Source organism: Nothobranchius furzeri, chromosome 13 (assembly GCF_043380555.1).
Source record: "Nothobranchius furzeri strain GRZ-AD chromosome 13, NfurGRZ-RIMD1, whole genome shotgun sequence".
In the NCBI taxonomy this organism is placed as follows: domain Eukaryota; kingdom Metazoa; phylum Chordata; class Actinopteri; order Cyprinodontiformes; family Nothobranchiidae; genus Nothobranchius; species Nothobranchius furzeri.
Window position 1 is genome coordinate 61,440,041 of NC_091753.1, and position 12,139 is coordinate 61,452,179.

General features: G+C 44.2%; 1 protein-coding gene across 3 annotated transcripts in view; it reads left to right on the plus strand.

Moving 5' to 3' along the window:
- Positions 1-12,139, plus strand: part of nf1a (neurofibromin 1a) — a 226,240-nt gene that overhangs the window by 81,680 nt on the left and 132,421 nt on the right. For 2 of the 3 annotated variants that reach the window (XM_070543730.1, XM_070543732.1), the window contains exons 16-21: positions 1,249-1,372; positions 5,304-5,550; positions 8,389-8,462; positions 9,796-9,879; positions 10,746-11,129; positions 11,401-11,540. In XM_070543730.1, the coding sequence (XP_070399831.1) occupies positions 1,249-1,372; positions 5,304-5,550; positions 8,389-8,462; positions 9,796-9,879; positions 10,746-11,129; positions 11,401-11,540 (1,053 nt within the window). The remainder of the gene's footprint in view (positions 1-1,248; positions 1,373-5,303; positions 5,551-8,388; positions 8,463-9,795; positions 9,880-10,745; positions 11,130-11,400; positions 11,541-12,139) is intronic. The other variant, XM_070543731.1, reaches the window with a different exon arrangement.

Consider the following 12,139-nt stretch of genomic DNA (forward strand, 5'->3'; position numbering starts at 1 on the left):
AAATACCGCTTTAACATGTTTGAGCCCAAAGTGTCATGGCCCATTTAAACTATGAGTGACTTTTATACTGTAGGTCAAAACGCCTCCATACTCTGAGGCTCAAAGAACACATGGCTGATCTGAGGATCTGGCATTGTTTTCTATGGGGGTATTGGTGCATTGATTTTTGCTTACAAGGAAAGGCAGCTTTATTTTTTAAGCACATGTAATACACAGAGGCAATTCAAAGTGCTTTCCAATTAGCAAGAATAGCAAGAACATTAAAATCAACGTGACAGCTAAAATATTAAAAAATACACAAATTAATTTCAGATTAAAGAATAAAAAAGACGAAGTTAAAGGGTGAGCAGTTACAGTGCAGAAGGTGCAGCATAAGAGACATTCAGTCAAAGGCTGATGAACACGTGTAAGTTTTACACGTTTTACGTGGTCACTATGATGTGTGTGTGTGTGTGTGTATGTGCACTCTTCCATTTGAGCCACATTAATGTATATGGAAGAATATAAAAAAGGACAATAATGGCTGCCTGTGAAGTCCTTGAGTTGGTGCTCGATAGATATTTAGGGTTCCTAATAACAAACATTCAGAAGAGCTGAGATTGTTTGGTGGACCACTTTACTTTGTAGTTAAAAGTTGGAAACTCTGAAAAAACAATTTTTAATGATTTTTTTCTGATTATAATTGGTCACTCAGAGTTTTTTGTGCAGACTGAACATGAAAATGGTCTCATCCTGCAGTAGCCTCTGATAGAAAATAGACGGTGAAACTCTAGGATCAGAAAATCCTGACCGATCTACGTCACACTGTCACTTAACAATCATGGACTCACCCACCTTGACTTACGACAGGGACGGCTGTTGTTGGTTTAGTGTCCTGGAAACGGCAGAGAATATTCCAACTAATATAAGCTAACCATTATCATTAGCAACACCACTACACAGCATAACTCCTCCAGGCTTGTGTTAAGATGTCCAAATACCAGGAAAGAAGACTCCAGATTCTGTCATCTGAAGCCACTCTCTTCCCCAGCTGATTGTACTTCCTGAAACGGGCACACCCCCGAGTACGACTTACAAAGCGTTAACTCCTAGTAGCGAGCACTGCAAATGTACTGATTAAACGAGTGTTCCACATATTTAATCTGTTTCTACGTATTAATGCTAATACATTTTAGATAATCGGGTGCTGAGGGCAGTGACACGAGTCTACCTTTCTGAATTCTCTGAGTCTTTTCTGTCTTCTCTCAGTTCACAGGTGCTTTTCCTAATTTGCCGCAAACTGATTACCCAGCAGCTGTTTAACGGGACAGAAGTTCTTAAATGGCTGAGGGAGATCCTCATCTGCAGGAACAAGTTCCTGCTGAAGAACAAGGTTATTCATCTTCTGACCTATGGCAGCATGATACCAAAACAATGTGTCTACATAACAGCGGTGTTTCCACTACTGGAACTTCAGGGTAGATTTACAGGAACCTCCCAGCATGCACGTTTCCACTTGACCGGCCGGTCGAACGGCCGTTTTCAGAATTTTTCTGAGGTCCTGATCAGAGGTAGGTACTCCGAACGTCCCGGTGGAGTAGCTGGAGATTATAAAAAGATTTTTTTTTTGTGAAAAATCAGCATGTTTACCTTTTCCACCTTCAGCGTGGGACGTGGGACGCGACGGTGGCACAGGAGATAAGAGCTCGCCCCGTAATCGGAAGGTTGCAGGTTCGAGTCCCGCTCAGTCTGTCGCTGTCGTTGTGTCCTTGGGCAAGACACTTAACCCACGTTGCCTGCTGGTGGTGGTCGGAGGGACCGGTGGCGCCAGTGCTCGGCAGCCTCGCCTCTGTCAGTGCGCCCCAGGGAAGCTGTGGCTACATTGTAGCTCATCCCCACCAGTGTGTGAATGTGTGTGTGAATGGGTGAATGACTGATTGTGTTGTAAAGCGCCTTGGGGGGTTCCATGACTCTAGAAGGTGCTATATCAAATACAGGCCATTTACCATTTACCATTTACATTGTGGACCGACTGCTGACAACCCCATATTGTCGTTCTTTTATTAAAACACAGAAACGGTTTTGTTACCTGTTGACGCTACGTTTCGCCGACGGCTGCCGGCTTCTTCAGGCTGACGCTGATGGTGGCGCGTCACTTCCTTCTCCGTTTATCTGCAGGCAGCAGAGGACGTTGTCGCCCTCTACTGCCCGCTCTCCCCTCTCCAACGATGCAGTCCCATGCGTGGTCCAGCGTGTAAACTCCGTCGTCCCTGTTCATGGTCCCGCATCCACGTCTCCTTATCTCGATTGCTGGATCTGAAAATCACCAGACAGACCGACGGGACCCTAAACATAAACACATACAGGAAACCAACACACACAGACCAATATCTATTATGGACATCAGAACACCCCACCATACACAACATGTCAGTAATCAGAACATTATATCACCGAGCAAACATGGTAACAGAAGAGAGAGACCGTTAACAAGAGGACAAACACATACAACACGCTTTAAAGACCTGCGGATACCCGACATGGGCAATAAACAAAGGAGAACAACAAACAACAACAGAAAGCAAAGAACAACCCAAAAAAAGAACCAGAAACCCAGAAAGACAAGAACCAGAACCAGTGATAACCCTACCATACATCAGAGGCATAACGGAAAAAATAAGAGCAACAATGAAAAAACACAACATAAACACACCAACAAAGCCATACACAACAGTTAGAAACAGACTAGTACACCCAAAAGACAAGATACCAGCTGGACTTAAATGTGGAGTCGTCTATGAAATCCCATGCAAACTCTGCAATAAAACATACATAGGAGAACCCGGACGCCAACTCAACACACGGACAATAGAACACAGAAAGGAGTGTGAGAAAGAGGCAAATCGTAAACACACAAGAGCAGCAAAAGAAGAAGCAGAAAGTACAATAAAAAAGTCAGCCGTAACAGATCATTGCACAAGAGAAAACCACATAATGGACTGGGACAGCACACGGATCATAACCACCGAACAACAAAAATACAAAAGATGGATCAAGGAAGCAATCGAGATAAGGAGACGTGGATGTGGGACCATGAACAGGGACGACGGAGTTTACACGCTGGACCACGCATGGGACTGCATCGTCGGAGAGGGGAGAGCGGGCAGTAGAGGGCGACAACGTCCTCTGCTGCCCGCAGATAAACGGAGAAGGAAGTGACGCGCCACCATCAGCGTCAGCCTGAAGAAGCCGGCAGCCGTCGGCGAAACGTAGCGTCAACAGGTAACAAAACTGTTTCTGTGTTTTAAAAAAGAACGACAGCATGGAATTAGAACGACACAGCAAGAACACACCTAAGATGCTGACAACCCGTTTCGATAAGCTTGTGGCACTTGACATCTGGGGAAGGTTGGCAGCATTTTTTCCATCAGGAAGTGCGTTGTCTCCTTTAATAGCAAGCTCCAAACAGAAGTCTGCAATTTCAGCTCCGGTTTCCTCTGCTGATGGGCCTGCATCTTTCGCTGCCATCTTTTGTTTACACAAATGACCTCATCAGTGTTTACTGGCTCACCTTTTAAGTTTGCTTCGAACCAGAAATACCCCCAAACTGCAGACGTTGTGCTCATTTTAGACACCAAGTCTGCTGGTGCACAAGCTGCCTTTTTTCTCCTCAGAGAGTTTTTTCGTGGTCACGTGATGACATCACATCCATGAGCTTTATGGAACAAAACATTTGAAACTATTTATGTAAAACTGAAATTCAACCGTGCACTCGTGTTATACATTAAATGACTTTAGTTTATCTTTTTTATTAACTTTTATTTTTTGGTAACACTTTAGGGAACACAAATTAACCATTAAATAGCTGCCAATTAATATGCATATTAGTGGACTACTAAGTCTGAACTAGTCATTATTAAGCACTTATTAACAACTTATTACTAATGCTGTAATTCTAACAAATAACAGGCCATAAATTAAGAGTTTTAACAAAATAAGCCATTCTTAATGGTTTAACTGAAAATAAATGGTTTGTTGCTCATTTACACATATACTAGTTAGCTCCAATCAATATGTGGCTTTTAATGAGGTAATTCAAGGGGAACATATTGCCTTAAAGTGGTTTATTAATACTAAACTACTAGTAATCAGGTATGAACAAAATCTGACTTTAGAATGGGGAACGGATTCTTGCTTGCAAGTGGTTAATAGATTGTTGTTTAGGCTCTATCAACATGTGGAGTTTGGTGTTTATTTACATAATGCCAGAACATAATATTTTTGGTTAATGCAGAATAACAATTCCCCTTGAATTACTTCGTTAAAAGCCACATATTGATTTGAGCTAATTGGAATGTTTGTTAATCCGCAACAAACCATTATGAATGGCTTATTTTGATAAAACCCTTAATTTATGGCCTGTTAATGTTAGAATTACAGCATTGGTAATAAGCACCTAATAGCTTAATAATGACTAATTCAGACTTAGTAGTCCACTAATATGCTTATTAATTGGCAGCTAATAATGGTTAATTTGTGTTTCCTAAACTAAAGTGTAATCTTCTTTTTCATCCTAGTCTACATGTACAGTTTTTATCATGACGCTACTGGAACTGACACCGTTGCTGTTGTTTTAACACAGACTTTAAACGGTAATACCATAATGCTGCCTAAGTCATCCTGATTGGTTGTAATTCAGTAGGAAATGACATCAGCAGATGTCCAAAACAACCTGCATTAGTACAATCAGAAGAGTTGCTGGTGAAGCAGACTGGAAGCAAAAGAAAATAATCAGACTTAAGATCTAACTCACGACACCGGACCCCCCCCCCCCCCCCCACACACACACACACACACACACACACACAACCTAATTAACGGGGCTTTGTTGTCTCACAGAACACTAAAAAAATGGCATTACTTCTAGTCATTGAACACCACATTTTACATCACACAGCTGCTCACGTCCTCTGAACGAATTAAATTATGATTTACTTCAACAGAGTAAATGATTTTAATGTTCTGTGGATGCTTTTTGGCGCTCATCGGTGACTTCACTCACTACCAAATTAGATGCGATAAGCTGCCGTCTGTGCAAAGGTCTGAAAGGGCTGAATTTGAATGGTGACACAACAGCTGAGAGGACTGGGACATCCCATCTCCCTGTCCCAGGAACTACCCTAGAGTTCCGGTAAGGGAAACACAGCTAACACAGCTCTTTGCGTTGTTAGCAAGAGTAGCTAAAGCTAGCCATGACCAGGTGAAAGGAGCTAATCTGAGACAGTTGTCAGAGTTGTTTAATTGGTTTTATGTTGTGATTCCAGGACTGTGCCACTATGGGTGCTGGCATTCCCCTTTGTTGGCAGGCTCAAACCAAGCTGGAGGTCTGTCTCTACATGTTTCTGTGGAGCCCAGACACCGAGGCTGTGCTGGTAGCCATGTCCTGCTTTCGCCATCTCTGTGAAGAGGCTGATATCCGCAGCGCAGCTGATGAGGTGCCCGTCCAGACGATTCTGCCTAACTATGCTACCTTCAGTGAACTGGCCTCTGTTAGCACCATGATGGGAACGGGTCAGTACCATCCGTCCGTCTGTCTGTCTTCATTCCCCAGTTTTAAGTCAGATATTTTATTTTATTATTGGGAGACGTGGAAACATAATTTCAAAGCAGGAATAACAACCAAATCATCTGTTCGTGCTAATTCACTCTAACTATAACAGATCTTCCACAAGGAGGTTTTAGATTCCACCAGTGAAATATTTAAGTTGATCAGAAATATAAGAGTTTTCTGTTAGCTATTATTATTTGAGCTGAACTGAAATGGGTTCTTATCTGTGCCAGAAAGCATTGTTGTCCCATAAACCAGATTCAGTGTAATTTCTAGTTAAATGAAACTAAAAACCGAGTGAATCGAGCTTTGTTTGATATGTTGTAGTTAAATTCCTGTTTTGGGGGTAGATGCAGACTCGACTGATGCTCAGGGCGAAAACATCCAGACTCCGTCTTTAATTATCTGATCAGCTGGAGTTTGTAGCTCCTTACAGCTCATCAGAAATCACCATGCACACAAGTACAGGTAGCTCTAGAAAAAGTCTGGGAGGACTCACTCTGATTTGGAGCTGCATTTGAGATAGATAGAGCTGGAAGAGTGCATGGGTGAGTGCACTGGCAGCTGTTCACCTGTAGATGGCACAAAAGAGCCAGAATCCAGCATTCAGCTCTTAAGCAGATGTGTGTGTTTCTTCAGCACAACATCTAATCTAACATAGATCCAATAGCACAGTGGAGTGGTTAAAAAGAAAAGAAAAAGTCCAGATCTAATGATGGGAAACTACAGAGCATGTGTAGTTTGAGATGGGTGCAGGAAGCTTTTAAAGGAAGATGGGTAACAAAAACCATCTACAAGCATGTTTGACTGCTCTGCTTGGGTATTTTACTGGAATGTCAAAATATGTTTGTGATGCATTTAATTAGTAGCAACATGACTGAGGTCTGATTGTGCTGATGCCCCCACTGTGACATGCAGTGCATGCATGAGAGTAAAGAATGTGTTGGTCATGAGCCATCGTCAGTCAAAGGGGTAGAGCCATCAGCTGAGTGGATCCACTGATCTACAGCTGAGGGAAACGAGACGTAGACGTATGAAAAGCCAAAAATGCATTTCTGATTATTTTTTTCCACACATTTTTTCCAGGTGAGTTCAGTTTTATTGTCCCTAATAAGGAAAAGTGAAACATGCACGGTCCACACATATCAGCATCATTACCCTCTTCTTCTTCTGGCTCTTGGAGACTACAGATGCTTTTTTCTCCTCTCCCTCCCTCCTCATCCCAAGGTTCTTTGTCTGTCTTTGTGTGCACGGCGCTTTCTGCATCTTTTCTGGAAACTGGAAATAATTAAACATGGACCTGGTCAGTTGGTCTCTCAACGCAATTGACTACATTTTTTCAACGATGAGAGCGGGAGAAGGGGCTCCCGGATGCCCCTCTGGGACAGAGCCAGCTGGGTATATCATGGACTCCTGGAAACAGTGGAACCTGATCTGCCTCTCTCAGCTATGTGTAGAGGATTCTGAAGACGTCTGGATATCCATTGTTTTGGTACTGGAAAATTAACGAGCTTTCAAGGAATATTGGCTCAATCCCGGAGCTCAGGGATGGCATGCATCGCGCTGTGAACACACAAACTCATATAATTGTTGAGATGAGTCGTAAGCTTGGAACTTTGGCTCTGGCTTAGAAGGTGGATTCCATCAAGGAGAGAGTTGACGGATCAGCACGGATTGGGATAGATTAATTACGCCATTATTGGATCTGGAGGGGTCATAGGCCAACAGAACTCTTAAGGCAGAGAGGAAATTATCTCTGTCTGTACCCAAAACAATTCTTATCTGAATCTGGTGTCCTTGGAGCCTGTGAGGCTGAAGTGAAACCCCCTGCCACCTCAGAAGAAATGTGGAATGCTGCCGTCGCTATGCCCTTTCTCCCTATCCCAGCCTGGGCGGGACTGTGACCGGTGAAGGCCGTGGAACCGTATCTAGGAGTCATTGTGCTCTCTAACCCATTATCTCCCTCCCCTGTCCAAACAGAGGTGATGAGTGCTGCCCCATGCGGCTGCACGCACTGATGTGAGGAGAGTCCCAAACCCCACCTCCCCACCTAGTGGACACTTCTGTTGTGTAACGTCTGAAGTCTGTTGCATTTCTGTCTGAGGTGTTTTTTGCAGAGCAAAGCTGCCCTCCCTGGTGAGGGTAACTCTGAAGTGCCTTTTTTCCCTCCCCCTGACTCTATCCTCACATAAACCCTTTTGATCTATAACGGTCGCGCGACTCGGGCTGCAAATGACCACAGTCACCAATTCTTGTCTTGTGTCTATGTACGTACGTCTGATCTCAGAATTGTGTGTACTGAAACTCTAATTTCCCTCTGGGATTAATAACGTATCTTTGAATTGAATTGTGTAAGATGATTGTTAAAAATGAAAGATAAAAGGAATGAACACAAAAAAGAGAAATGGCCTGCATTTATAGTACTTGTAGTATTGAGTCAGAGTTGTCAAAGTACTTAACACAACAGTCATTCACCCATCCACACGCCGGTGGTGATGGCTGTATTATAGCACAGCTGCCCCGGGGCTCCACTAACCCCTCCAACCACCAGCAGGCAATGAGGGTGAACTGTCCTGACCAAGGACACAATGACTGACACAGACAGCCTGGGTTTGAACCGACAACCCACCAGTTACAAGGCAAACTCCTAACCCCTGAGCCACGTCACCCCTAACGGATATGAATGATGGAGGCTTTATTAGTATTTTAGTCCCGGGCTGAGCAGCTCACAGCTCTGTGATGTTCTTCAGTCTGTTCTGGTCATTCTGCTGCTTTTGTTAACTTTCTGCTTTGTTTTTTAGGCCGACCCACTTTACAGAAACGGGTGATGGCTTTGCTGAGAAGAGTAGAGCACCCCACACCAGGAAACATGGAGGTACTGCTCAGTGTTGTACTGGTGTGCTTGCATCTTGTTAGTCACGACTGCCATGTGAGCATCTTTAATTTGGTAACAATGAGCTGACGACACATTTGTAAAGTGAATAATTCTGAACAAGATTCTGCTCACATCCTGGGAAGTCACCTTGATATTTTTCACCCCAGACTAGGGTTGTCACGGTAACCGGTGTAGCGGTAAACCCCGGTAAAAAAGTTGACAATAATAATAACCGTCATGTTTTTTAAAACTATATTATCTCGTGGATTACCGTAGGCGCGGTGACCCTTACCAACCACCGTATCATCTGCTGAAGTTGCCGGCGGCACATGCGCACTTTGTTGTTTACAACCAAAACTTTCTTGAAGCTAAAGCTGAAATAATGGCCAGAGGAGGAGACGGCAGCACTCAGGACATTTGTTATCCCTCAAAGAAGACAAAGTGGGAAGTACGGGCATCTTTTGGATATGTGGAGAATGCCGAGGGACAGCTGATAGAAGACGGCTATCCTGTTTGCAGCACGTGCAGAAAAAGTGTCTGTGAAAGGCAGCAACGCTTCAAATCTCATGACACATCTGCGTGACCATCACCCACAACTCTACAGTCAACGCAAGGCAAGCTAACGTTAGCGTTTTAGCTAAAATGCGTGATCCGAGGATTTGGGTTGAGGGAGAATGCAACGAGTCGCTATATAAAGCAGCCGCAGCGCCGCTACCTGCATATAAACCGTGTCGCGGACACCGCCATGTTGAAATGACGCTATGCATTACGGGGCTCCCAGGGGCAGATAAGAGTTGGTCTCTCTCCGAGAATAATTATGAATTTAACAACGATTACTGCCTGATGACATTTTCCCACATCTGCAACGCTCACTGGAAGGACACAAACCGAGGACAACATTCTCCTGATATAGGGTTTATTACTCAAGTAAGGGTAAAAAAGTATCTGATTAGAAGGCTACTTGAGTACTGAGTATCATCTGGTCTAATATTTTTAAAATGATGACATCAAACAGACAAAAAATAAGAATTTATGGGCAAATATTGCTATTTTAAAGACTAAAGGGGAAAAATGTAAACAAATAAACAACATCATTACAAAATAACACATTTTAGGCTAAATTTAGACACAAACTGAGGACAATATTTTCCTGACATACAGGGTTTATTTAATTGTGTGAAAATGTAACATGTTTAAAAAAATACCACGATAATACCGAAAACTGTGATAATTTTGGTCACAATAACCGTGAGATTACATTTTTACACCGTGACAACCCCAGTGCAGACTCTGTTTTCATGTCTAATTATTCATAATTTTCTTTCTCCTTTAGGCTTGGGAGGACACACACACTAAATGGGAGCAGACCACCAAACAGATACTCAACTTTCCCAAAAACAAGGCTGATGATGGCCAGGTACGCATGGCACTGAAAACGTCATGGTCTCATTAAATATTTTGGCAGCAAAAACAAAGATGTTGTGCTTGAGGATGCTGTTGTGAACCGTCTGGATCACATCAGATGTGGAAGCCTCACGATGCGCTGTGAAGCACCGTGGATGGAAGAGCGCTTCTGTTTGGCGCCCTTCTGTCTCCATCAAATCAGCTGTTATGTGTGACAAAGTCTCGCGCTGGGCAGCAGTCATTTCGCCGTGTGCTCTTACGTTTTTCGCGTGCCGTCTGGGCAGGAAGTCAAACCAATACAGAAGAGGCAGGCTGATAAATTTAACTAAATAAAGAAATGTTTCAAAATAAAACACCACGATTGAAAAATGTGATAATTTTTGTGCATGTTAACAGACTAGAGAAATAAAAATGAACAAAGACACAAACATACACACACAGTCCTGCGGAGAAACCGCATTTCCATCATTTTAAATGCATTTTTTACATGAAAAGATGGATTTCATAGATGTGATTACAAACAAATATATTTAATTGGAAAACAGTAGGCGTGAGCAGAAGCACTCATCACAAATTCTCGCCTGATGTGAACAGAGGAACAGCGCGCACATTTGGTGAGGATCCGCTTTGCAGCTGATGTGATCCTGGCGCTACGCTCCATTCTAGCCACACAGACGTACGACGGCTCCTGTGAACCAAGCTATAGTCGTTTTTCTATTTGCTAATGTTGTTCACCTGTAGCGGCCATCTTGAGTCAGTTGTAGAGGAGCATCTGGAAATTGTTTTGGATTCAGAAGCACCCAACTATTTCTGAAAGAACAGGCAAACATGGACCCTTGCTGGTTCTGTGCTGCTCACAGTGTCTCTGCTCTCCAACAGCAGGAGTGGATCAACATGACGGGCTTCCTGTGTGCTCTGGGGGGGGTGTGTCTTCAGCAGCGCAACACCCCAGGTCCAGCCACTTACAGCCCTCCTATGGGGCCCCTGAGTGAGCGTAAACCCTCCATGATCTCCATGGGGCCCGGCGACATATCCAACACCATGGCTTCTTCTTGCTCTTTATCTGCTTCCAATGAAACCCCCGTGGGCCGCTTCCTGGACAGGCTGCTGGCGCTGCTCGTCTGTGGGCACGACCGGGTCGGCCTCCACGTTCGCACCAATGTTAAAGACCTGCTGGGTCTTGAGCTCAGCCCAGTCCTCTACCCCATGCTCTTCAACAAGCTGAAGAACAGCATTGGCAAGTTCTTTGACACCCAGGGATCGGTAAGAGCAGCTGTGTGGGGGTTTGTGACAGACCACTGCTCCACATGTAGCTTCACTCCACTAAGATATAAATCCTCTCACCACTCATCTATGACTGGTGACACAAAATAACAAGAGAAATATTAAAATCTGTATCTACTTCACAGAGTTTTCCCACACCTGCCTAAATGTTTGCACACCACCCTGTGTATGCACACGTTTGCTGTGTCTGTCGCCCGTGCCTGGGCTGGTCTGATGTGTGTTACTAGCACTCATGGCTCTGATCTCTTAGGTTCCTATCAACGACACAAACACCCAGTTTGTGGAGCAGACCATAGCCATCATGAAGAACCTGCTGGATAGTCACACAGAAGGCAGCTCTGAACACCTGGGACAGGCCAGCATCGAAACCATGATGCTCAACCTGGTCAGGTAACAATAGGTTATGACATCTACCCCAGAGGAAAATCCTCGAAATGATGGAAGTCCAACATGCAGGGCACCTGAAACGGTTTCTGTTTGCTCAAACACAATCAAAGGATGTTTTAGGTTTTCACTCAAAAGTAAAAACGGAAGCACAAAGAAAGGTCCGGCCACTGATCAGGGCGTGGTGTTCCATGTGTCACCTAAGTTAGAGACTCGTGTAAACGGGGTGGTGCGCTCTTGCTTCTTCCATCTTAGCCTTTCCAGGATCGAGCTGTGCACACTTAATGCCTAGACTACTGCAACTCCCTATACTCGGGCGGTGGCCAGGCTGCACTAGCCCGGCTCCAGTTTGCCCAGAATGCTGCAGCTGGATTCCTGGTAGCCACTAGGATGCAGGAACGTATCACTGCTGTCTTAGCTCATCTACATCAGCTTCCAGCTGGTTTTAGAGTCAGGTTTAAGATGCTTGACTTTGTTTTAAGTCCCTGCAGGGCTGTGCTCCAAGCTATCTGTCTGACCTACTCACCCGGTACAACCCTTAACGTGCACTCAGGGAGCACAGCAAGACTTAATAGTGGTTCCACGTGTGAACTGCTCGACTAAAG